The following is a 26,102-nucleotide window of genomic DNA, read 5'->3' on the forward strand; positions in this document are numbered from 1 at the left end:
CTCTTCAGCCCCAGCCTACAGCCCGGTAGGAAATGGTGAAGAATGAGAGAGGGAGATTAGGAGGGCAAACGGGCCTCCTGCGGGGCTGATATTTACACATCCAGACAAGGCATGTGAGGGAGCTGGAGGGGCACACGGGTGAAACTCCCCCTACTTCCCAGGCACACATTTATATATATTAGAATTTGGGGGCAGAGGTTGCCCAGTGGAGGGAGCTGGAGAAAGAACTGCTGTGCAAGAACAACTCCCCTCCTTGAGTCCATTCCAGCCCCGGGCACTATTATCATAATTTGCCAGATGAGGAAACTGAAGCACAGAGATGTTCAGCAACTTGCCCAAGGTCACATGGCTAAGTCATGTAACCTCAGTTTCCTTATCTGCGAAGCAACATTAATAATAGGAACTACCTCGGGGCGCCTGGGTGGCTCAGTGAAGCGTCCGACTTCAGCTCAGGTCATGATCTCACAGTCCGTGAGTTCGAGCCCCGCGTTGGGCTCTGTGCTGACAGCTCAGAGCCTGGAGCCTGCTTCGGATTCTGTGTCTCCCTCTCTCTCTGCCCCTCCCCTGCTCATGCTCTGTCTCTGTCTCAAAAAAATAAAATTTAAAAATAATAGGAACTACTTCACAAAATTGTGACTTACGATAATGCCTGTCACATATTACATGCTGTCATCACAATTATTTGCCCCCCACTAAGAATCCTTCCATTCTACCCCCCCCCCAATTTTCGTGGCAGAATATCCATAGCTAACATTTATTGAGTGTTTCCTGTGGACCGCCTTAGTTAATATTAACTCAGAAAACCCTCACAATATTTAACATCATCACCACACCCATTTTGGCCGCCACCAGCCCTCGTCCAGTTTCAACCGCGCTCGGGACCCAGCCGCCAGTCCGCCTGCGCTACGTCATCACAGCGCGCCGCGCGGGAAGCCGCCGGGAGAAGACGGGACGCCCCTTCCTAATTCTCTCGCTTGTTTGCTTGCTTGCTCTCGAGTCATCGTACGGCACAGTAGGCTTGGGTCCGGAGGACTCCTAAGGTGACTGGACAAGGACGGAGGCACAGCACCTACGGCAACCAGGACGACGGCGGCAGTGGCTGGGGGAGGGGCGAGCTTGAGCCTGAGCACCGCCTCGAACCGCCGGCGCAGGCTTACGCAGGCGTCGCACGGCTAGCGTCGGCGCTTTGACGCGCTGACGGCATTTGTGAGCTCGCGGGAGGCGTGGCCTGCAGGAGAGGCGCAGCCCTGCTTTCCGGGACGCAGTGTGGGCGGGATTGGGCGGGTAGTAGAGAAACCGGCCCAATGGAAAAGCGGGCCTCAAGCACTCGCCGCCCGGCGGGTCGCCAGACATTTCGCAGCGTGAGCCATGGGCGGAGTTTGAGAAAAGGGCCGCGCCCAGTGAGTGGAGCTGAAGCGATTGGTCGGCGTCGACAGCAGGGGGCGGAAAGGGGGAGGGGACTGACGGTAGGCGGCCCGAAACTGGCTGAAGGGGTTTGATGGAGCTTTAGGGGTAGGATTTGAGCAGGGGGCGGGATCTTGGAAAGGGGCAGTCCCCTGAGGAGTGGGGCTTGTGGAAACGTTAGGGGCCGGATCTGGCCAAGTGGAAGGTGTGGGTCCGGCCCGATAAGGGGTGGAGTTAAGTGGATCGTTAAGGGTGGAGTCCGGGCCGGAGCTGGGTCTGAGTCTGGCTGAGTGAAAGGGTGGGTGATTATCCTCGGAGATTAGCTGGAAGGGGCAGATTTGTGAAGGGGTGGGGTCTGGGCGAGGCTTGGAGGAATGAGAGTCTGGGAATGGGGCTTGGGGGAGCGGAAGGGGTGGTGATTAGCTGAAAAGGGCCGGCCCTAAGACGCACTGAGCCTAGCGGTTTATTGCTCAGCGAAGGGGCAATACTTTTCGAGGGGAAAGAATAGTGTTAAAGGGGTGGAGCCTGGTAGGATGGGCGGGACCAGGTGGAATTGACAACCCAGTGGAAGGAGAGGGCCTTGAAAGGGGCGGAGCTTAGAAGGCAGTGGGGAATAGGATAGCAGAAGGGATGGAGACTGTATAGGGGGCGGGGCCTGGGAAGGGGCTGGGGTGTGGGGTCCTCCGGGCACTCCAGCTGGTTCACGGTCACCTCCATCCCGCCGCCCAGAACCGCGTCAGGGGTGAAGTCTCCCCGACCATGACCTCCACGGGCCAGGATTCCACCTCAACCAGGCAGCGAAGGAGTAGGCATAACCCCCATTCGCCCCCCCACGACTCCAGCGTCACCTCGGTGAGGCCCCAGACCTGCCCGATCCGGGGGGAGGAGCAGTGGGCCGTGCACTGGAATCTGACCCTTCTCTCTGTTTGGCAGAAGCGAGGTGTTAAGAAGGGTGCCATACTCTCCTCCAGCCCTAGTCTAGCAGAGGTAAAGAAGAAAGGCAGAATGAAGAAGCTCAGCCAAGCAGCAGAGCAAGACCTAATCATGGACCTGCGAAGGCTGGTGAGAGTGGCCTGGCCTCAATGGATTTCACCTCTTGTGACAATCAAAACCCTGTGATTCACCCTCCTGGACAGTATAGTGTGTTCCTTCTGACTCAGGCCCTGAATGGATTGGTGTCTCCCATTTTTTTCCCTGCAGGATCTGAACCTTGAGGCCAAGACACTGTCTGGCACTGGTTTGGTGTTCGATGAGCAGCTAAATGAATTCCACTGCCTCTGGGATGACAGGTGAGGCTGGCTCCTCCAGGCTGTCCCCTGGAGGGACACAAACACACAAATAGACACACTTAGAGCCCATTAGCAAGAATGAATCCATTCTTATGCTAGCCTAGAGACTGGAAGCCCATGATTTAGAGAGGTGAGGCGTAGGCTTGAAAAGATTCCATTTAGCCAACACTTACCGAGTATTCACTGTGTTCTGGGAGTTGGTAACACCGACATCAGACAAGACATACAGGGTCCCTTCTAATGGAGCTTATAGCTGAGTAGGAGAGCCAATCATTAAACAGCCAACAGTGGTGTGAGGTGTTTAATGAAGGATGACCTAAGACCAGGGTATTCAAGAGCGTTTAATAGAGGTCCCTAGACTAGCATCCAGGGTTCACAGAAGGCTTCGTTGAAGAAAGGACACTCATGCTGAACTGGAAGAATTATACCTCCCATTTGCACACACATGTCAATCCATCAGCAAATTCTTTTGGCTCTGTGTTGGAAGTGTATTCAGTATCTGACCTCTCCTCACTGCCTCCACTGCCATCCTCACCATCACTCCCCTAGACTTTCGGAGGCCTCCTCACTGGCCCCCTGCTTCCATCCTCAGCCCTCAGCCCTGCTGTCTGTTCTTCACAACGAAGCCAAAAAAAAATATGTTATCATTCTTTTTTTTTAATTTTTAAAAGTGTTTTTATTTATTTTTAGCGGGAGGGTGGGAGGCAGAAAGAAAGAGGGGGGCAGAGGACCCAAAGCAGGCTCCGTGCTGACAACAGAGAGCCCGATGCAGGGCTCAAACTCATGAACCATGAGATCATGACCTGAGCCAACTGAGCCACCTAGGCGCCCCCTCTTTCTTTTTTTTTTTTCAATTACATTTTTAAATTGAAGTACGTTTGACATACGATGTTATGTTAGTTTCAGTGATGTTCTCTTTCTTAAAATCCTTCAGGATTTTGCCGTTGCCCTCAAGGTAAAGTCCACATTCTTCATTCTGGCCTCTAAGGTTCCACATGATCTGGCTCCACACCACTTCGGTGACCTCATTAGCCAATCCTCCCCCTCACTCGCTTCTCTTCATTTCACCCACACTGGTCCCCTTGCTGTGCTTCCAACATGCCAGGCCTTCTCAGCTTGGGTCTTTACCCTGGCTGGTCCCTTTTCCAGAGATTCGTTTCCACCTTCTCCTCTCCCTGTTAACATTCACCTCTCAAAGAGACTTCCTCACGGAGGGCTTTGCCTGGCCACCCACCTGATCTTTGGGATATTCCCAGCTTGTGTCATCGTTCATTCACTATCATACTTAATGTATTTAGCAGGTTAGTATTGGTCTCCTCTGTCCCAACAGAAGACTCATGATGGCAAAAGACTTCACTATTGAATACATACCTACCGTCTTCTGAAGAGCTAGGGACACCACAGTAGACAAAACAAACAGAACCCCTGCCTTCATGGGGATTGCATTTTGGAGGGAGAAGACAGTAAACAAAAGGCAAATGTCGAGTGTGTTAGAAAGAGGTGCTGCATAGAAACACTGATGCAAGAAGGAGAGTGGCAGAAAATGTGGTTGAGGGGAATCCATTTTTTTTTAAGTTTATTTATTTTTGAGAGAGAGAGTGAGCAGGGAGGGCAGAGAGAGAGGGAGACACAGAAACTGAATCAGGCCCCAGGCTCCGACACGGGGCTTGAACCCACAAACCATGAGATCATGACACTAGCCAAAGTTGGACGCTCAACCGACTGAGCCACCAGGTGCCCCAAGGGGAATCGGTTTTAAATAAGATGGTCAGGGAAGGCCTCGCTGATCTTTGAGCAGGGGTCTGAAGGAGGTGAGGGAGTGAACCATGGAGACATCTGGGAGAAGAGTGGTTTGGTTTTTAGTTTATTCATTTTTTGAGAGAGAGAGAGAGCAAGGGAGGACAGAGAGGGAGGGAGAGAGAGAGAATCCCAAGCAGTCTCTGAACTGTCAGCACAGAGCCCGATGTGGGTCTCGAACTCATGAACTGCAAGATCTTGCCCTGAGCCAAAATCAAGAGTTGGGTGCTTAACCAACTGAGCCACCCAGCCACTCTCCTGGGAGGAGAGTGTTTTTAAAAACACAGGGAAAGAATATAGCTGAAAAGTACTTTGGTTTGGGTGAGGAACAGGGAGGAGACTAGTGCAGGAGAAGCAGAGTGGGGGGAGAGCCTAGCATCTGAGAGGCTATGGGGCAAGTGTTTCACAGCCTTCTGGGGCATGGAGAGGACTTCGGCTTTGACTCTGAATGAGAGGGGAATCATGAGAAAGTTTTAAGTACAGGAGAGACGTGACCTGATTTGGGTTTTAATCAATGTCTGGCTGCTGTGTGGAGGAAGGGCTTCTGGGGGAGCAAGCGCAGAAGCAGAGAGGCCGGTGAGGAGCTGAATGTAGCAGCACAGGTGGGAGGTTCTGGTGGCAGCAGTGGGGGCGACAAGGAGAAGGGCAGGTTCTGGATATATTACAAGAGCAGAGCCAACAAATGCCAGGGATGACTCTGAAGATTCTGGCATAAGTAGCTGTGGAAGGATAGATGAGGAAGATGTACAGGAGCAGATGTGGTGCTCACCAGTGTCCCTGTGTGTGTGTGTGTGTGTGTGTGTGTGTGTGTGTGTGTATGACTGTGTCTCTTGTCAACCCAGCTTCCCTGAAGGCCCTGAACGGCTCCATGCCATCAAGGAACAGCTGATCCAGGAGGGCCTCCTGGACCGCTGTGTGTCCTTTCAGGTGAGTCCCCCCAGCTGACACACTGGGTGGTGGGCGAAAGCTGGCAGAGCCTGGGTGTGGCCAGTGCCTTAGCGCTTTATTTCTTATGTCTCCCTAGGCTCGATTTGCTGAAAAGGACGAACTGATGTTGGTTCACAGGTGAAGGCTTCGGAACTTTGTAGGGCTGGGGAGGAGGCTGCCAGGGCATGCTGGATTCTTTGGGAAGGAATGTCATGGGCCCTGTGGCCTTGGGCAAGTGGCTGAGCCTCTCCTAATCTCACAGTCATTGCCGATCACATAGGAACTAGTAAATGGAAGCTCTTCCAGAGGGCCTGCTAGGTCATCAGCCCATGATAGGCTGTTGTTGTTATTATAGTCTAGTGTGTAAACATATGCTGGATGTGTGGACAGGGTGATCAGGGGTTTCCCCCATGGAGCTGTAGGAACCCAGAGTAAGGGCTCTCGTGTGATGTGATTCAAGGAAAGCTAGCTTGGCAGAGGGGATATATCTGAGCTGAGAAAAAGAGTGAGTCAGATGAAGAGGGAAGCTGAGGGAAGGGAGGTATAGACAGCTGGAACAGTATGGCCAGTGGCCTAGGAGTAGGATTTATTGTGGCTAGAGCAGAGGGCAAGGGCTATTACTAGAAATTAAGCAGGCTAGGGAAGAAGCAGGGGATGTGTCCTATATCCCAGCTATTCCCTTTCATTGACATTTGAGGGGGCCTGACTTGACCAGGGCTCATATGGGGAAGGGACAGGGCCCTGACTCAGGCCCAGGAGGGAGGCAGGCGCTTGAATCTCATTCTGCCTCTGTCGCCAGCCTAGAATACATTGATCTGATGGAGACGACCCAGTACATGAATGAGAGAGAGCTCCGCATCCTAGCAGACACCTATGACTCAGTTTATCTACATCCGGTATGGATGAGAGCTGTGAGGACGGGGGAGGAGCAGCTGAGTGGACAGGACTGCCCTCCCTCTTACTCTCTCTATGGCTCCCATTGTCTCTTCAGAACTCCTATACCTGTGCCTGCCTGGCCTCAGGCTCTGTCCTCAGGCTGGTGGATGCTGTCCTGGGGAAGGAAATACGGAATGGCATGGCCATCATCAGGTAGGACCCACCAGCATTTGGCTTTGTATATTTGAAATAAATTCTTTCCCTCAAATGTAAAATGTATTGGTATGGGTAGTATATTCACATGGTTCAAGAGTCAAAAGGTACAAAAGTGGGTACAAAAAGTCCCCAACCCCCATCCTCCCACACAACCTGCTGCCTCTCCTGGAGGTAGTCATTGTAACCAGTGACTCATGTGTCCTCCCAGAAACATTCTGTGCCTGTTCATGGAGTAAATGCCATATTCCATTGATGCTAAGATCTAGATTTTATCATCTTGAAATCCCGGTTCATCATTTAGCAGCATCTTGTTTTATCATTGGCATGTGAAATCATTGCACATCTTAGCATCGTTGGCATCCCAGAATTGATGAAATGCAGAAGATACAGCCTTTCCCCTCCCTCCCCTTTTTTAGCCACAAATGGAGTTGCACTCAACATGCCCCCTTCCATAAACATGCTTCCTTCCATACTGTGCATTTTTCACTTCTACACTTTGGAAAACTTTCCTCTAACAGTAGATAGCTTAGACCTGCATAGAATGCCACTGCAAATGCACAGGAAGTTAACCAGCCCCCTAGCGATAGGCACTTTGGTTCTCCCCAATCATTTGCTGTTTCCAAAACACGTCATGGCAAATATGTTATTTCACATTTTTTGTTATATGAACTGTGGGCTACATCCCCAAGAGCAGAAGGGGTGTGAGGGTGTCTGTATTGACAATTTTTACTTTATTTATTTATTTATTTATTTATTTATTTATTTATTTATATTTTGAAGCTTTGATTCCAGTGTAGTTAACATAGAGCATTATATTAGTTTCAGGTGTACAATATAGTGAAGAAACACTTCACAAATTTGTGTGTCATCCTTGTGCAAGGACCGTGCTAATTTTCTCTGTACTGGTCCACTTTTAGTATATGTGCTGCTGAAGTGAGCACTATGCACTGATAATTTTAATGAATGTTGTCAAATATCCTTTAGGGAGAGAGCAGTAGAGTGGGGGTGAGAGTCTGGGGGCCCCAATTACTCAGTTCCTGGCAGATTTGCAGGCATCGACACTGGGGGAGTTGGTGGTCCAGAATTGGGGAGGGGGGAAGAGTCCATCTCTGCAGAGGAGGGCCCCCTACCCCCAATCTGTGGCCTTCCCTGTCCTCCCCAGGCCTCCTGGACACCACGCCCAGCACAGTCTTATGGATGGGTATTGCATGTTCAACCACGTGGCCGTGGCTGCCCGCTACGCTCAACAGAAGCATGACATTCAGAGGTCAGCAGCAAGTAGCAGGGAGAGTATGATGTGGGTGGCATGGGGTAGAGTATTCTGGTCTGGGCACCTCCCCAGATACATCTTGATTCTTTTACATAGTATCCTCCTCTGTCCTCACAGGGTTCTGATCGTGGATTGGGATGTTCACCACGGTCAAGGAACCCAGTTCACCTTTGACCAGGACCCCAGGTATGCCACAAGTGACACCCTAGATGCTAGACTCCCAGCCACCCCCCACCTTTACGGGCCCAGCCAGAAGGGGCCCAGGAAGGGAAGGCATTCATACTCATTGGGCCCAACTTGGAACCAGGTTCTGTGCTGCTCTCTGCGTGTCTGCTTTCTCTCTTAAGGTCAGTCTGAGGCAGGATCTGTTGGGTCCCCCATTTTACAGCTGGGGGAACTGAGGCTTACAGGTTACAAGGTCACACAGAGAAGGAGTGGAAGAGATGAGATTTGAGTCAACAGATGTTGGGAGATCTTGTTCACCAGTTTACCTTGGAGCTGGAGTAAACTTCAAATTAGTACTTTATCTTTCTGATTATGACTACTGCAACGTGCTTGTATAAAAAACTTAAATAGGGGTACCTGGGTGGCTCAGTTGGTTAAGTGTCTGACTTCAGCTCAGGTCATGATCTCGCGGGTCATGAATTCCAGCCCCATGTCGGGCTCTGTGCTGACAGCTCAGAGCCTGGAGCCCGCTTTGGATTCTGTGTCTCCCTCTCTCTCTCCCCTTCCCTGCTCATGCTGTCTCTCTCTCTCTATCTCTCTCTCAAAAATAAATAAAACATTTTTGAAAAATTATTTAAAAAACTAAATAATACAAGGGTGCCTGGGTGGCTCAGTCAGTTGAGCATCCAACTCTTGGTTTCGGCTCAGGTAATGATCTCTTAGTTCCTGAATTAGAGTCCTGTGTTGGGCTCCATGCTGGCAGCACGGAGCCTGCTTGGGATTCTCTCTCTCCCTCTCACTCTGTGCCTTCCCCACTCATGCTCTTTCTTTCTCAAAATAAATAAATAAACTTTTAAAAAGTTAATAATCTAGAAATGTCTAAAGCAGTGAGTCTCCTATAATTCCTATAACCTCCAAAATAACTGTTGATAGTTTAGGTTATATTCTTAAAACAGAATTTTTCCTTTAGATGTATGAATATTCATTATTATCATTAACACACTGCCTAATGGGACAATCCTCTGTGTGTTCTGTGGCAGCTTGCTTTTTGCATTTAGCCACATGTCATGCACACCTCTCCAGGTTAGTGCCTCTTAAAAACACCTTTGTCTTTATAAGGGCTGTTGAGTATTCCATTTTATGGCTGTACCTCTGGTCATTTATCCCTGGGACATTTATGGTGCTTTCCATTTTTTGCTACTAACAGTTCTACGGCAAAATATGTAACTATATATATATATATATATATATATACACACACACACATGTATATGTGTGTGTATGCACTTATGCATACACATATATATGTAATTTTTATAATATGTAATTTAAAAATACATAATTTTACACTTCTCTGAGTGTAAAATTTCCAATAATGGATTGCTGGGTCAGAGGGTCGGTGTGCTTTAAAAGTCTAGGGTCTATAGCCAGACTTCCCTCCAGAAAGGTGGTACCAGCTCACCCTTCCTGCAGAAAGTGATTGAGCAGGTCCTTGTCAGTAGGGACACTGCTAAATAGTTGTTTTATCCTCCCTTCTTTCATACCGACTCCCTAAAATCCCCCTTTCCCTCATAGATTCTGAGCTCCTGTGGCCCATTACTTAATCTAGGCTGGCTGTTCTTTAGACATTGCTTTATTATTTTCCAGCATTCGATGTTGCTGACAGATGTCTGATTTTTATTCCTTTTTGAGTAATCTGTTTCCCTCTCCAAAGATTATAGGTTCTTCTCTCTATTCCCAGTGTTCTGAAGTTTCACCCTGGCCCCTTCATTCTGCTTAGCACTAGGTAGACAGTTTATATCTGAAGACTCATGCTGTTCTGAAATCCTTAGACCTTTTCTTCTATTAGTTCTTTGATGCTTTCTTCTACTGTATTCTGTCTGGTCTGTTTTGTGTGTGTGTTCTCTTGTGTGTTCTTTTTCCTTTTGCTCTGTGTCCCGGGAGATTTCCTCAATTTTACCTTCAAGCCCTTCTGTTGAATTCGGTATTTAGACATTCTTTTAATCTCCAAAGGCACTTTCTTCCTCTCTCTTTCTATGCCCTCTCATTCCTTAGCATGCTTTTTAATTTTGTTTTATTTTATTTCATTTTTATTTATTTATTTTTGAGAGAAAGATCACGAGAGTATGGAGCCTGAAGAGGGGCTTGAGCTCACCCAGAGCAGGGCTCAAGCTCCCTTATACGGACCTGAACTCAAGAACCATGGGATCATGACCTGAGCCAAAGTTGGATGCTTAACCGACTGAGCCACCCAGGCACCCCTCTTAGCATGTTTTTATATAATAATAATTAGAAGTGCTTTGGGGCACCTGAGTGGCTCAGTCGGTTAAGTGTCTGACTTTTTATTTCAGCTCTGGTCTTGATCTCAGGGTTGTGAGTTCAAGCCCCACACTGGGCTGCATGCTGGATGTGAAGCCTATTTTAAATAAAAAATAAAACCTAAAGATTCTTTTAAAAAAAGAAAGAGGGGGTGCCTGGGTGGCTCAGTCAGTTAAGCATCCAACTTCAGCTCACGTCATGATCTCACCATTCGTGAGTTCAGGCCCCATGTAAGTCTCTGTCCTGACAGCTCAGAGCCTACAGCCTGCTTCAGATTCTGTGTCTCCCTCTCTATCTCTGCCCCTCCCCCACTTGTGCATGCTCTTTCTTTCTCTCAAAAATAAATAAACTTTAAAAAATAAAGAAGAGGGGCGCCTGGGTGGCGCAGTCGGTTAAGCGTCCGACTTCAGCCAGGTCACGATCTCGCGGTCCGTGAGTTCGAGCCCCGCGTCGGGCTCTGGGCTGATGGCTCAGAGCCTGGAGCCTGTTTCCGATTCTGTGTCTCCCTCTCTCTCTGCCCCTCGCCCGTTCATGCTCTGTCTCTCTCTGTCCCAAAAATAAATAAACGTTGAAAAAAAAAATTAAAAAAAAAAATAATTAAAAAAAAATAAAAAATAAAGAAGAAATAAGAAAGAGGAGCACCTGGGTGGCTCAGTGGTTAAACGTCTGACTTTGGCTCAGGTCATGATCTCCCCGCTTGTGAGTTCAAGCCCCTCATTGGGCTCTGTGCTGACAGCTCAGAGCCTAGAGCCTGCTTCAGATTCTATGTCTCCCTCTCTCTCTCCCCTTACCCTGCTTGCACTCTGTCTCTGTCTCTCTCTCTCTCAAAAATAAGTAAACATTAAAAAAAAAAAAGAAAGAAAAGAGGGGCGCCTGGGTGGCTCAGTTGGTTAAGCATCTGACTCTTGATTTCAGCTTGAATTGTGTCTCATGGCCATGGGATCAAACCCCACATTGGGCTCCATGCTGAGCGTGGAGCCTGCTTGGGATTCTCTCTCTTTCTTTCCCTTGGTCCCTCTCTTTCTCTCTCTCTTCCAAAAATAAAACTTTTAAAAATTTTTATAAGGAAAGAGAAAGATATGCTTTAAGATTTCCTCAGTTTTCCTTGAATATCTAGCAATTCTTAATGGGCATTTATACCAAAGAATAAAGCACTGTTGAAGGTGGCAGTCGTGGGGCTGCTCTACTGTGGTGCATGGGAGTCTTTCCTGAAAGGTATTTCCTAGGATCAGGGCAGGAAGTGTCCACTGACAGGTCTCAACCTTAGGGAGTGTGGGCAGGAAGCCATGTATTAGATGGGGTCCTTCCAAATGCCAGAAAAATGGGGGTCTGTTCTTTTTCTTTTCATCTTTTTAAAATATGTATTTATTTGAGAGAGAGAGAGACAGAGAGACAGAGTACAAGTGGGGAAGGGCAAAGAGAGCTGGAGACACAGAATCCAAAGCAGGCTCCAGATTCCAAGCTGACAGCAGAGAGCTGGATGTAGGGCTGGAACTCACGAACTGTGAGATCATGACCTGAGCTGAAGTCAGATGCTTAACTGACTGAGCCACCCAGGTGCCCCTATAATTCCTTTTTTTCTTTTTTTTTTTTTTCAACGTTTATTTATTTTTGGGACAGAGAGAGACAGAGCATGAACGGGGGAGGGGCAGAGAGAGAGGGAGACACAGAACCGGAAACAGGCTCCAGGCTCCGAGCCATCAGCCCAGAGCCCGACGCGGGGCTCGAACTCACGGACCGCGAGATCGTGACCTGGCTGAAGTCGGACGCTCAACCGACTGCGCCACCCAGGCGCCCCTAATTCCTTTTTTTCAAGTTTACTTTTGAAAGAGAGAAAAGGAGGTCTGGTCTTGAGATGGCATCTCTTTGTTTTACCCTCCGCCTTGCCAAACACTTGTCAATTGTACTTATTTTTTCAAGTCCAGGTTTTGGCTTTTTTGGCCATCTCCACTGTTTTATTTTTTTTTATTTCATTATTTTTTTCTGTTTAATCTTTATTAATTTCTTCATCCTGTGTTCTTTTGTCCATTTCTGTCTTCTTGAATCGAATGCTTCAAGATTTGTCAACTTGGGGTGCCTGGGTGTCTCAGTTGGTTGGGCTTCCAATTCTTTTTTTTAATATTAAAAATTTTTTTAACATTTATTCATTTTTGAGAGGCAGAGCACAAGTTGGGGAGGGGCAGAGAGAGAGGGAGACACAGAATCCAAAACAGGCTCCAGGTTCTGAGCTGTCAGCACAGAGCCCGATGCAGGGCTTGAACTCACGGACTGTGAGATCATGACCTGAGCCGAAGTTGGATGCTTAACTGACTGAGCCACCCAGGCACCCTGGGCTTCTGATTTTTGATTTCGGCTTAGGTCATAATCTCAAGGTTCCTGGGTTTGAGCCCTACCTCGAGCTCCACGCTGGCAGAGTGGAGCCTGCTTGGGATTATGTCTCTCCCTCTCTCTCTGCCCATCCCCTGCTCTCTCAAAAAATAAATAAACTTAAGAAAAAACATTTATCAATTCAATTGGCCATCAGTACCTGCCCTCACTGCCATCCTCCTGTAATATTTTGAAGTCAATCCCAGATACCATATCATTTTTTCTCTAAATATTCTAGAGTGTATCTTTAAAACATAGAGCATATATTTTGAATTTTTAAAAAAGCATAACCATAGTATCATTTCTAAGCAAATTAACAAGAATTCTCTAATGTCATTAATCATTCTTTTTGTTTTAGTAAATGCATTGGAGGCTATAACTGTGTTCTTTTGTGGATATATCTTTGATGATATCCACAGATATGAAAAATTGTGAATATATTCAATGCATTCTTTCTCATGAATAAGAATGTATAAATGAAAAAAACCACTTATCCATCCCCTTCAATCTCCTAGTTCCCCATCCCTCAGGCTCTTAACTCCATCAGCAGAGTCCTGGATGGAGACAAATTGATCAGGCCTTAAAATACTATTACAGAGATGACAAAAACAGGTAAACTAAAGTTAAGTAGTTAAAAGAAATAAAGAGGGGCACCTAAGTGGCTCAGTGGGTTAAGCATCCAACTCGTGAACTTGGCTCAGGTCATGATCTCATGGTTCATGAGTTCAAGCCCCGTGTAGGGCTCTGCACTGACAGTGCAAAGCCTGACTAGAATTCTCTCTCCCTCCCTCTCTGCCCCTACCCCACTCATTCTCTCTCTCTCAAAATAAAAAAAAAAACTATACTTAAAAAAAGAAGTAAACCTAGTGAATTGGTCATTCAGTGAATTAGCTATTCAGAATTGATTTTGTGTGCATTGACCTGGATCTGTACTTGATTTCTCCAGAAGGGAAACCTCAGGTTATCTGGGGTGCCCTCCCTGGCCTGCTCAGCACGAGAGAGGGCCGCCCAGGGCCCCTGGAGCCTCAAAGACTATTTTCCAGAGATTTGTTGAAGTCTCTAATTGTCTAACATCCTTTCTTCCATTCTCTGTCTTTCTGGGACACCTGTTTAAAATTCCCTTTACTATCTTCTGACTGGGATTGTGGGAGAGCAAGGAGGTAAACCTGTGCTATCAGTCCATCATTCTTTCATTGGAAATTAGTGGAACTTATTTTAAAACCTCCTCCTGCTATTTGCTTTATAAACTTAGTTTTCCTGGGTGTTCATTCTTCTTTTGGCTCTGGTAGCTCTCATGGGGTTGGCTTTCTTCCAATATTTTCTTTATTCCTTTTTTCCCCTGATAACCATCTTTTTGTCCTACTGTGTATTTCTCTTCCTCTACTGGTTAACTTACTAAAAGAAAAAAGGTTTAGGGGCCCCTGGGTGGTTCACTTGGTTAAGTGCCATCTCTTGATCTCAGCTCAAGTCATGATCTCACAATTGGTGAGATCCAGCCCCACATAGTCAGGCTCTGTGCTGACAGCTTGGAGCCTGCTTGGGATTCTCTCTGCCCCTTTCCCACTCATGCTCGCTTTCTATCTCTCAAAATAAATAAATAAACTTAAAAAAAAAGTTTAGAGGGTACTTGGGTGGCTCAGTCAGTTAAGCATCTGACTCTTGATTTCGGCTCAGGTTATGATCTCCCCTGCTCATGTTTTCTCTCTTTCTCTCTCTCTCCCTCTCTCTCTCTCTCTCACTAAATAAATAAGCTTTAAAGTGTTTTGTTTGGTTTTTTTGAGAGAGAGGGAGGGAGTAGGAGGGGCAAAGGGAGAGAGAATCTGAAACAGGCTCCACGCTGTCAGCGCAGAGCCCAGTTCAGGGCTCGAATTCACAAACCATGAGATCATGACCTGAGCCAAAACCAAGAGCCTGACACTTAACTGACTGAGCCACACAGATGCCCCGAAATAAACTTAAAAAAAAAATTTAAACCGATATTTATCAGAGCTAAAAGTAAAACAGTCATCTCCCACCTACTCAAGACTAGAACATTGACATGGGTTTCATTCCCTAATTCCTAGATATTTTTTTTTTTATAAAATTTTTTTTTTCAACGTTTATTTATTTTTGGGACAGAGAGAGACAGAGCATGAACGGGGGAGGGGCAGAGAGAGAGGGAGACACAGAACCGGAAACAGGCTCCAGGCTCTGAGCCATCAGCCCAGAGCCCGACGCGGGGCTCGAACTCACGGACCGCGAGATCGTGACCTGGCTGAAGTCGGACGCTTAACCGACTGCACCACCCAGGCGCCCCAAATTCCTAGATATTTTAATTCAGTTTCAAAAATCTCTCTATATCGGTTGCATGAAATTTCACCACCACATTTATTAAAATGTGACTGAGTTGGTCTAGATTTATTGCTTACCACTATTTCTTGTATTTCCCTAAAAAAAAAATTGCTGCTTTAAATTCTTTCTGGAACAAGACAGGGAGCGGATGAACAGATAGATGGATGGATAGATAGATAGATAGAGGAGAGATTATTCATTTTGATCACCCCAGTCAGAATGAAGCCCTCCCACACAAAGCCTCCTGCTAGGCGTTCTATCAGAACATGTACCTTCATGTCTTCAGTGTCCGTTCCGTGTATCAGTCCTCACTCCTCTGGGTGCTCAGTTTTTCACCTATAAAATACAAGAAGTAGGGGCGTCTGGGTGGCTTAATTGGCTGAGTGACCAACTTCAGCTCAGGTCATGATCCCACAGTTCGTGAGTTCAAGGCCCACATTGGGCTGTCTGCTGTCAGTGCAGAGCCCGCTTCTGATGGATCCTATCATCCTCTCTCTCTGACTCTCCCTCCCACTCCCCCCTGCCCCTCCACCCCACTTGCTCTTTCATGTGCATGCGCTCTCTCTCTCTCAAAAATAAATAACAACATTAAAAAATAAAATAAAATACAAGAAGTAGTAGAGGTGCCCTGTAAAGTATTGGAGAGAAGGAACAGATCCCCTCACTGGCCTCAGGAAGCCTCCGCCAGCACCCCCACTTGAGCTCAGCTACACACACAGAACCAAGCCCCATGCCTTCTAGCCCCTAGCCCTTGAGTCCCCACACTTCCTTCAGGGGAAACGCTAAGTTTCCCAGTTGGGCCTGATGCTTTTCCACCTTAGTTGGATCCTGCCAGCTAAGAGCTATATGTCCCCTGTGGGCCTCCAACATCACAGGATTTGCCCTGCTGCCACCACCTTGGTCACAGGGGTAGGGGCAGGCTGGTATGATTTTTGAGTCCCCCACAGCAGGAGCCCTTGGGGGCTGGGAGAGATCCCAGAGCCCTCAGGGTCTCAGAACTAGAACTGAGTGGGCACTGAGGAGGGCAGCAGTGTTTGCCAAGGGAGGCATTCGGTAGATCAAAATGAATGAGTGAGTGGAGTAATAAATAAATGGGAGAATTAGTGAATCAGAGGATCGGTAAGTTGGCGACTGAATGGAAGGATGAATGAATGCATAGATTAAGTAGTTAATGAGGAAATTAATGAGAGAATGAACAAGTGGCTGAGTGAACGGTGGAGCTGTGGGTTGGGGGTGTCTGGGGGGAGATTGACTCTCAACTGCCCCCCACCTCTTTTTTTTTCTCTCCCTCCAGCGTCCTCTATTTCTCCATCCACCGTTATGAGCAGGGTCGGTTCTGGCCCCACCTTAAGGCCTCTAACTGGTCCACCATAGGTTTTGGTCATGGCCAGGGATATACCATCAATGTGCCTTGGAACCAGGTCAGTGTCTGCCTGCCCTTTGCCCCCCAAATTGGACCCACCCCTGCCTCTCAGCCAGTTCGGGGCAGGGGGCAGAATGTCCCCATCATGCCGCTCTGTCTGCAGGTGGGGATGCGAGATGCCGACTATATTGCTGCTTTCCTGCACCTCCTTCTGCCGGTCGCCCTTGAGGTCCTGGGAGTCTGGGGGGTGTTGGGACAAGAATGATGTTGAGGGATGGGCCGTGAGGGCACCTGGCCTCATGTGGTCCCTTTCCCCCTCAGTTCCAGCCCCAGCTGGTCCTGGTGGCCGCTGGATTTGATGCCCTTCAAGGGGACCCCAAGGTAAGGCAGGCTCCCTGGGATGATTCATGGGTGGAAGGGGGCTGCATGGAGCCAGTCTGACCCTCCACGTCCCCCCCAGGGCGAGATGGCCACCACTCCAGCAGGGTTCGCTCAGCTAACCCACTTGCTCATGGGTCTGGCAGAAGGCAAACTGATCCTGTCTCTGGAGGTGAGTGACATTACTTCATCTCTCAGCCCACGAATCCAGGAGGATGTGAGAGCCAAGCTTTCAGGTCAGGCAGGAGTTTCTGTCCCAGCATTTCTACTTAATAGCTGGACAACCTCACCTAGGTCCCTGAACCTCCTTGTGTCTCTGCTTTCCTTATGTAAAATGGGCATGATAATTGTGACCACCTCATAGCACTGTTCGGTGTACAAAATGTAAGTCACCCTTCAGATTCCTCATTGCTGGATACGTAGTCAGCGCCCTAGTATTACTATTACTGTTCTTCCCTGGTAACACCTGATTCTTTCCTAATACCCCCCCCCACACCCTTCTTTCCCAGGGTGGCTACAACCTTCGCTCCTTGGCTGAGGGCGTCAGTGCCTCACTCCACACCCTTCTGGGAGACCCTTGCCCCATACTGGAGTCCCCTGGCGCCCCCTGCCCAAGGTGAGCCCAGGCGGAGGAGAAGCAGGACCCTCACTGTCTACCCATTAGCTGTTTGGTCACTTTTCTCCTCCCCTGCCCTCTAGTGCCCTGGCGTCACTGTGCTGCGCTCTGGAAGCCCTGGAGCCCTTCTGGGAGGTCCTTGTAAGATCAGGTAGGAGGCAGGGAGGGGGCTGGGTGGGGGGTCAAGCATGGCATGAGCCCTTGGGAGAGATTCTCTTCCAGACCCTTTCCTGGGGCCCCTTGGTGGGGGAGGGTCAGGCCTCCTTTCTCACTGACCCCCGTTTCAGGCCTCTCACCCCTTATACATTTGGGTAAACTAAGTTCCAGAGTATCACAGGGATCCAGGGTGGGGAGTGGGGTGAATGTGGCCTCCTGTTGCAGTTGAGACCCCGGAGGAGGACATCCTGGAGGAGGATAGCGCAGAGGAGAAGGATGAAGAGGGACTGTGGCGGCCCCCAGCGCTCCCAATCCTGACGTGGCCCATGCTACAGGCTCGCACAGGGCTGGTCTATGACCAGCGGATGATGGGTCACCACAACTTGTGGGACAAGTATGCAGTCGGAGGGCCACCAGCTAAGTGCTTGGGGAGATCCCTCCCCCTCCTCAAGCACTAAGCCCTGCCTCTGGTTCCTGTCCCCCGACCCCAGCCACCACCCAGAGATGCCTCAGCGAGTCTTACGAATCATGCAGCGTTTGGAGGAGCTGGGCCTTGCGGGGCGCTGCCTCGCGCTGCCCGCACGTCCCGCCACGGAAGCCGAACTGCTCACCTGCCACAGGTCAGACCCCCATGCCTGGGGTGGGGGTGGGTCCTCAGTGCACACAGGCTCCTGGGGGCCGGAGCACGGGCTCTCCCTCTCTGGTAGGTGGAGCCGCTGTGGGACACGGGAGGGGCCGTGGAGGGGACGGAACCAGCTGGCTGTCCCCTGTGCCCTGTCTGTGCCTCCAGTGCTGAGTACGTGGGTCGTCTGCGGGCCACAGAGAAGATGAAAACCCGGGAGCTGCACCGCGAGGGTTCCAACTTTGATTCCATCTACATCTGCCCCAGCACCTTTGCCTGTGCGCAGCTGGCCACTGGCGCCGTCTGCCGCCTGGTGGAGGCTGTGCTGGCAGGAGAGGTACCTTCTCCCTGGGGTGGGGTGCCAGCTCTGGAGATGTGGGGGGGGGGGTGGAGAGAGGTGGCTCTGAGAGGTGAGGCTGGGCCTGAGGGCACAGAGGAGGGGCCTGCAGTGGGGAGGAGGACCCCTGCTCACCGGAGACCTTGCTTACTGGCAATTGCGGTGGGGGGGAGATGGGGGCTGCAGGCTGGGGGCCCCTAGCAGCCAGGGGTAGTGGCAGGACGGAAGAAGAGAATAAAGGGGAGAGAAAGCCTTGAGGGCAGGTGGTCTAATCTTTGCTTCCTGCTCCTCCCCCAGGTTTTGAATGGTACCGCTGTGGTGCGTCCCCCAGGACACCATGCTGAGCGGGATGCCGCTTGTGGTTTCTGCTTTTTTAATTCTGTGGCTGTGGCTGCTCGCCATGCCCAGGCCATCAGTGGGCAGGCGCTGCGGTGAGGGCTCCCTGGGACCCCTCCACCACCAGCCCAGTGCTTACTAAGCAGGCCCTATGGTGCAGCCCCCCAGGACTTACCCAGACATCCCCAAGAGTACAATTGCCCGGCACTTCTCCCGAAAAGGAGCAAGGATCTAGCCTTGCACAGCTTACCCAAATAGGACCCCCAGATTGTGGCACCCAGGTAGTTCCAAAACAAGGTCCAGGGTCCCCCTGCTCCATCATTTCTGGCCTCTGACGGCTATCCTGACAGAATTTGGGGTCCAGGTCCCCAGTGCTTACTTCAGGAAACCCAGGATCCCAGCTCCCCACACTTACCCATACTGGGTGGGGTGGGGGAGGGCTCTGGCCCTAAGCACTTGCTTGGGCCCATAGTGAAGACATCAGGACCCAGGCTCTGGCTTTCATCCTTACTCTGATAGGACCCGCAAGCCTGCCACCCACTGCTTTCCCCAGGGACCCAGAGTTCAGCCACCAGCAATAAATGCCCCTGCAGACAGACCCCACGGGTGTAGCCCCTGCCCTTTCCCAGGGGGCCAGTGTCCCAGGTTAACTGAGGAGCCGTTCCCTCCCCAGGATCCTGATAGTGGACTGGGATGTCCATCATGGTAATGGAACTCAGCACATATTTGAGGAGGACCCCAGGTGAGGGGCTAGGGGAGGGGTTTGGGGTGTGGTCTGGAAGGTGGGTGAGCCATGCCTCAGGCATGCAGGGGAGTGGGGAGGCACTAACCAGCCACGGTCTCCCTTCCCACCCGGCAGCGTACTGTACATTTCCCTGCACCGGTATGACCATGGCACCTTCTTTCCCATGGGGGAGGAGGGTGCCAGCAGCCAGATAGGCCGGGCCGCAGGCACTGGCTTCACTGTCAACGTGGCCTGGAATGGACCCCGTGTGGGTGACGCTGACTACCTGGCCGCGTGGCATCGCCTGGTGCTTCCTATTGCCTACGAGGTACAGTACAGGATGTGTGCGACGAGGACAGTGTGGGTGATGGCGGATCTGTGCATGTCTGACTTCTGGGTGACTGATCCTGTGGGACAGCCTGCGGGTGGCCATCGTGATGGCCTTGGCATGTTTCTGCCACATGTGATTGCCTTCTCTGTGCATAACTGTAAGGGACTTCTGGGTACATGGGGGTCGTCTTCGTGTGCCTAGCTGTATACGTATACGTGTCCTAGGCATACAGCATCACTAGTGCCTGTCTGTGTGTGATGGCGGCCCCATGAGACAGCCATCGTTGTGGAACTGAATGTGCAAGGCGGGAAGGAGCTTAAGTATGTGCATGAGGCTGCACAAATGGCTCTTTGTCACCACCGTTTCTTTCTTTGATGGCTGTGATACCGTATGTCACTGCACGTTGCTCTCCGTGTGACAGCTGGTGTGTGGCTTTCTGCATGTGGGAGGATGCATGTGGCAGTCATCTCTCTGTTTGCCACAGCTGTTCGTGTGTCTCTGACTGGCAGTGGCCTGTATATATTTGCCTGACTCTGCCTGAGTGGCTGTAGGTGACCAACTTGTCTGTGTGCAGTGTGTGTGTGTGTGTGTGTGTGTGTGTGTGTGTGGCAGATGAAGTACCAGCTCCATGACCTCTGCAGACATGCATGTTCAGATGTGTACGTGTGTCTGGCTGTGCACAGCAGCTGTGACTCCCTTCTGTGCGTGTGTGACTGTGTGTGTGTGCAAGCAGCCACCTCCTGTGGGCACAATCACGTGTGTGCCTGTTGTGACTTTGGTAATGGCAGGTGTGTGGTTGTATCTGTGCAGGGATGGCTGTAGCTCACTGTCCCTTCTGTGAGATACTGTTTGTGTGTGTGCGATTACTACGATGTTAGTTCAGTCTGTATGCTACTGTGTGATTGTATGTGGGTAGGTGACCATTTTCTGTGTGTGGCACTTGCGTTGTCACCTTCTGTGATGGAAGTATGCGTGCATCTCTCTTTGCCACCGTGTGTATAAAACCCTGTGTTGTATACATATGTCCCATTTTACCATCTCTTGACATCGGAGTCTCCAAGTTTCATGTTTCAGTCTTATGACTCTGCCTCATGTCCCCAAGTGTCCATTTCTGGAAATGTCTCCATGTCTGTGTTGTGTCTCTAAGTCTGTGTTTGGTGTGTCCACAGTAGCTCTGTTGATCTGTCTCCATGTTTCTGTGTCTCTGTGACCCTGAGTCTGTCTGTCTTGTGTCTCCACATCCTCCCTTCCTGTTTTCAGGGCTCCGGGCTTGTGTCTCCCAGTCTCCAGGTCCCGTGTCTCCATTTTTCTGACTTGCGTGTCTGTGTGTCTGGTTCGCCCTCACCTACTGTCTACCCAGGTCTCCACCTTCACACTCGTGCGTCTCTTCTCTCCCTGCTCCAGTTTAACCCAGAGCTGGTGCTGGTCTCAGCGGGCTTTGACGCCGCATGGGGGGACCCACTGGGGGGCTGCCAGGTGTCGCCTGAGGGCTATGCCCACCTCACCCACCTGCTGATGGGCCTTGCCAATGGCCGCATTATCCTAATCCTAGAGGTAACTCTCGGTCCCTCTTCCTGTGGTGGGAGGGTGGTTTGGACAACTTGAAGTCCTGCCCTTTCTGCTGGCTGGCTGTGACACTCGGGACAATTTCCTAAAATCTGCTTTGAGTATCCCCACCTGGAATTGTTGGCAGATACTGGGCATTAATAATACCAGTATCTGGACAAACTTGAGTGCTCAGTATATGCAAAACACTCTTCTTGGAACTTTGTGTGTATCGTTAATTCACTTATTTGACCAAGCAGCCTGCTGAGGTAGTCTGCTCGTCATTTTCCTCTCTCAAGATCAGGGAAACTGAGGCACAGAGAAGCATAGTGACCAGCCAGAGGTCATACATTTAATAATGGCAGAGCCAGGGCTTGAACCCAAGCAGCCTGGCTCTAGCATTGAACCTTTTTATCACTACATGAACTGCCTCTAGCAAGCTCCCAAGACAAAGTAAATTCACTGACCTTTTGTAAGTTACTCAGTGCCCCTGCCCCCCATGCCTCAGTTTCTTCATCTGTAAGATAGGACCGGCTACTCGTGGAAAAGTGCCTGGCATATGGTGAGCAATGTATAAGTAGTTTCTCATCGTTGTGAGTCATCACACACTAGCTTAACCCTCTTGGCAGCCTTACATGCTGCTGTTTTCACTACTTTTTGGATAAAGACAATCACTCACTACTTTGCAGATAAGGGCAATCACTCACAGAGATTAACTGGCTGCTATAAAGTCCCACAGTGTGCCCAGGAATGCTTGTGGCAGGGCAAGGGAATGGTTAAGAACATGAACTCTTCCATCGGATAGCCCAGCCCCCAACCCCAGCGCTGCCTCTAACCAGCTGTTAGGGCCTCCAATGCATCATCTAGCCACCCTAAGCCTCAGTTTCTTTATCTGTAGAAAGAGCAGAGACTGGGATTCCTATAGAATGTGAGAGAAGGGGGTTCCGGTACAGATTGAGCACATGTGGTTGTAAGGATTAAGTGAGTCGATACACATAAAGTGCTTAGAATAGGGTCTGGCACACAGCAAGCACTTAATAAATCTCCGCTGTTATTAATGTTGCCTCAGTATTATTGTGGTAATTATTATGTTGTACTTTACATCAGCCTCAACAACCACCTCACACAATGGGTGCTGCCCCTCTGACAGTCGTGCAGGGCCCCAAAGGGAGATTGGGAGACAGAACATCTTGCCTCCCAGATTCCATGAGGGCCCCCCATCATACCTTTTCCTCCCCTTTCTCTTAAAGGGTGGCTATAACCTGACATCCATCTCGGAATCCATGGCTGCCTGTACCCGCTCCCTCCTTGGGGACCCACCACCACTGCTGACCTTGTCGCGGCCTCCACTATCAGGGGCCCTGGCCTCAATCACCGAGACCATCCAAGTCCATCGCAGATACTGGCGCAGCTTACGGGTCATGAGTGAGTAGGCGTGGGGAACTGGGGCAACGGGGGCTCAGGGGAGGTCAGGGATCAGAGGTAGGATAGGGATAGCACCCACACTCAAGGATCTCCCTCCCATGGTTCCAGAGGTGGAAGACAAGGAGGAACCCTCCCTTTCTAAGTCAGTCACCAACCCTGGGTCAGCTAAGAGGATGACCACACCAGAAGGGAACATTCTGGATGCAGGCACAGAGAAGGCTGTCTCAGCATCATCTGTGGAAGAGTCCACTCTAGGCCAACCTAAGTCAGAGACTGCTATGGTGGAGCTCATTCAGGACCAGTCCTTGGAGGCTCCCACACAGAAAGCCATGCTGGACCAGACCACCTCACAGGCAGCCACAGTGGAGGCCACAGCAGGCCAGACCACCTCAGAGGAGGCTGTTGGGGGAGCTGAGATGATCCAAACCCCTCCAGCTTTATGTACTGACAACCAGACTCCCACAGCCTCACCTGAGCAAGGTGCCACATCCCAAATAACCCCCAGTGAGCTGATTGAGAATCTCAGGACCTTGGAACTAAACTGCAAGGCTCAGGTAAGACCCACCACACCCAGGTAGGGGGAAGAAGGGGCAAGAATCTGGCCTCTGAGATGCATCTCTTTCCTCTGTACATCCAGGAGGCACCAGAATCTCAGATCCCAGAAGAGGATAAGCTACTGGGAGAGGCAGCTGGAGGTCAGGACATGCTGATTCAGAGCTTTGGGGTCCATGCTAACACTGACCAGGTGAGCTCAGGGACCAGGGAGGAGAGTGTGACTTCCTTCTCTTGCCCATTTGCACCTCCAGGTAGGAGCATGTGGTGCAGGAACATGTAGTAGGGAGATGGAGTCCCTAGCTTACTCAGTTGCACCCATTCCAGGCCATCTTTTATGCCGTGACACCGCTGCCCTGGTGTCCCCATTTGGTGGCAGTATGTCCCACACCTGAATCAGGCCTGGACGTGACCCAACCTTGTCAGGACTGTGGAACACTCCAGGAGAACTGGGTGTGTCTGTCTTGCTATCAGGTAGGCAGCAGAGGAGGAAGGGGATGGAGTGGAGGTTGGCCCAGGAGCAAACTGAAGGTGAGTGCTGATCCCTGCCCGATAACTCTCCCCAACCCCAGGTCTACTGTGGTCGTTATGTCAGTGCCCATATGCTGCAACACCACGAAGGGTCAGGACACCCGCTGGTCCTCAGCTACGTCGATCTGTCTACCTGGTGTTACAGCTGTGAGGCCTATGTCCACCACCAGGTGGGTCCTGGGCAGACCCTCTAACGCATGCGCACACATACACCCTCACACACATACCCTCTGCGATTGGGTAAGGGGAGAATGGAGACCCTTCTGCGTGTGAGATAGCCCAGAAGGGTGGTTGAGGGCTGGTGCAGGGGCAGCTCCTGGCTGAGGTAGAGGAGGGGTCCTCACTCTCTCTTACCTACCCTCTCTTGCCTCCTCAGGCTCTCCTAGAAGTGAAGAACATCGCCCACCAGAACAAGTTTGGGGAGGACATGCCCCACTCACACTGAATCCCAGGATGTGCTCCTCTTCTCTACCTTCTGAGGCCCTGGATGAAGGGCAGCCTCACTCCATCCCATCCTGAAGACTCTTTTCAACTCCCCAAGGGTGCTGATTTAAGCGTAAATACTTGTAAGATGATTGTGATGATCAATTGTAAATCTCCGTCTGCCCACTGCCTGCTTGAGGGACTCTATCTACTCTGCCCTGGAAGGAAAGGAGGGTAGCTCAGTGGTCCCAAGAGGGGCTGATAACACTAAGCTGATGCTTTGTTGGGAGGGGGATCAACTGGCAGATACAGCAGAGTTGCATATGTAATAAAGTACAAGCTGTTACAAAACCTGGAGAGAGCCTTTTAACCTTGAGTGGGTACAGAACCCCACACCCCTGGCCAACGGGTCTGATGAGTAACGAAGCAATGAGGGCATGGGTCTCTGGTCAACCCCCTGCCCATCCAGTATCCAAAGAACTAACTGGAAATAGGGCAGGTGGCTTGGCTAGTTGTACTATAGATTAAATGGTGGAATCCCTAGGAAAATATGTGCCTGCCTCAGAAATAGCCTCACAGCTAGTCACAGCTACACCCTGGGCTGAGTGAGCAAGAAAACTATCAGGAAGTGTCCTCACCAGGCCTCTCTCCCCATCTCTCTTTTTGTCCTGATTTGGAGGTGGGGAGTCTAGGTTTAACATACTTAGACTTGGTGGTCATGGGTAACTTCCTGGGGGGAAGGAGTTCCTACCATTGACCAGGGATGAGGAATTGGAGGATAGTTTGGACGTTTTATTTCTCCCATATAATGAGAATTGCTTTGGCAACTCAGAACAGAGTCTGGGCTGAAGTTTCTTAGACTTTTCTTTGTGGCCACCTTATGACTCCAAGATAACCACGAGTAAAGAAGAAGGGGAAGGGGGCTGAGCCGCCAGCTCCGCCATCCCCCTTTAAAAAGCATTCTGGATGTCCCACCCCAACAGCCTCAGCATACGTCTGATTGGTCAGAATGGTGTCACGTGACTGCCATAGCTGCAAGGGAGTCTGGGAAATGCTTTGACAGCTGTCCACTTCAAATCGGATTCCTAAGGCCCTGACAGAATAATCCCTCCCCTGCAACTCCTTCCCTTCAGAAATGGGCACAAGGGCACAACGCTCTCCCCCAAGTTACTTTGAAAAAGCCTGCTTGAGGCAGCCCAGGGTCGATAGCCTCAACGAGGCCCTCAATACATATCCCCAAGTCTGGCCGCTCAGGTGAAAACTCTTGACACCCTCTGCACACTAAAAACTTGAGGTCACAACCCAGATGGGGACAAGGTAAGGGAGAGGTGCAGCAGGAGGCAGGGGTACACGAGGAGGTCTCGCAGCTCTCTAGCAGCGCACCCCCAAGACCGCTGCCTTTGCGCACGGTAAGCTGGGGCTGGATGCCCCCTCCCGCACTCAGCCCCCCACCCCAGGCGGGGGCGTGTCCACGAAGGCCCCCCCCCCCCGGACTACTGCGCATGCGTTCTCCCTCTCCCCTCCGGCTCCCACCCCCACCCTCCCACTCCCCGCCCCCTCGCCAGGGTGGGGGGTGGGGGGGTGGGTTTGGAGCATCTCATCTGTCAGGCCTGTGAGAGCTGGGACGGCTTGCTTCCGAGCGCATCCCGAGTGCAACCATCTTTCTCAGGACTTGAGGTGAGCCGGGCCACCAAGCCTCTAGCCCCGGCCCCGGGCAGGGAGGCCTTTTCCTAGTGGGTTGTGAGGGTGCAACAGAGGTGGGCTTTGAGGGGGAACCTTCCCCTATCGCCTCCCATTCTCAG

The 26,102-nt window shown here is 50.6% G+C and overlaps 1 protein-coding gene and 1 non-coding gene across 6 annotated transcripts; one reads left to right on the top strand and one right to left on the bottom strand.

The window, feature by feature from the left end:
* The first annotated feature begins 1,021 nt into the window (after positions 1 to 1,021).
* HDAC6 (histone deacetylase 6) lies at positions 1,022 to 24,651 on the top strand. 5 transcript variants are annotated; one of them, XM_047076198.1, is made up of 29 exons: positions 1,022 to 1,040; positions 2,134 to 2,256; positions 2,338 to 2,466; positions 2,605 to 2,693; positions 5,333 to 5,417; positions 5,515 to 5,555; positions 6,217 to 6,313; positions 6,409 to 6,506; positions 7,672 to 7,776; positions 7,897 to 7,965; positions 16,256 to 16,382; positions 16,488 to 16,553; positions 16,646 to 16,705; positions 16,785 to 16,874; positions 17,212 to 17,318; positions 17,402 to 17,469; positions 17,700 to 17,868; positions 17,966 to 18,094; positions 18,265 to 18,433; positions 18,731 to 18,864; positions 19,443 to 19,511; positions 19,629 to 19,821; positions 21,229 to 21,378; positions 22,620 to 22,794; positions 22,903 to 23,348; positions 23,432 to 23,539; positions 23,674 to 23,820; positions 23,919 to 24,047; positions 24,254 to 24,651. In XM_047076198.1, exons 2-29 carry the CDS (start codon positions 2,164 to 2,166, stop codon positions 24,320 to 24,322), a joined length of 3,411 nt encoding a protein of 1,136 aa, XP_046932154.1. In that variant the 5' UTR covers positions 1,022 to 1,040; positions 2,134 to 2,163; the 3' UTR covers positions 24,323 to 24,651. The 5 variants fall into 5 exon arrangements, with proteins under 5 accessions (XP_046932154.1, XP_046932153.1, XP_046932156.1 ...); XM_047076197.1 differs by lacking the exon at positions 1,022 to 1,040 and adding an exon at positions 1,480 to 1,512; XM_047076196.1 differs by lacking the exon at positions 1,022 to 1,040 and adding an exon at positions 1,546 to 1,702.
* LOC124509765 (U6 spliceosomal RNA) lies at positions 7,344 to 7,450 on the bottom strand. The gene has a single exon (XR_006961531.1). It is a non-coding gene; the product is annotated as a U6 spliceosomal RNA (small nuclear RNA).
* Positions 24,652 to 26,102: the final 1,451 nt, after the last annotated feature.

This window comes from Lynx rufus, unplaced genomic scaffold (assembly GCF_022079265.1).
Source record: "Lynx rufus isolate CCGP_SWC_20201006 ecotype Redwood Valley unplaced genomic scaffold, mLynRuf1.p SCAF_14, whole genome shotgun sequence".
Taxonomy (NCBI): domain Eukaryota; kingdom Metazoa; phylum Chordata; class Mammalia; order Carnivora; family Felidae; genus Lynx; species Lynx rufus.

What these genes read in the sequence shown, in the direction of transcription:
- HDAC6 (XM_047076198.1), top strand. Translation starts at nt 2,164, where the DNA reads ATGACCTCCACGGGCCAGGATTCCACCTCAACCAGGCAGCGAAGGAGT. An exon ending in ACGACTCCAGCGTCACCTCG is followed by an intron (nt 2,257 to 2,337) that starts GTGAGGCCCCAG and finishes TCTGTTTGGCAG; the next exon opens with AAGCGAGGTGTTAAGAAGGG. An exon ending in AACTGATCCTGTCTCTGGAG is followed by an intron (nt 16,875 to 17,211) that starts GTGAGTGACATT and finishes CTTCTTTCCCAG; the next exon opens with GGTGGCTACAACCTTCGCTC.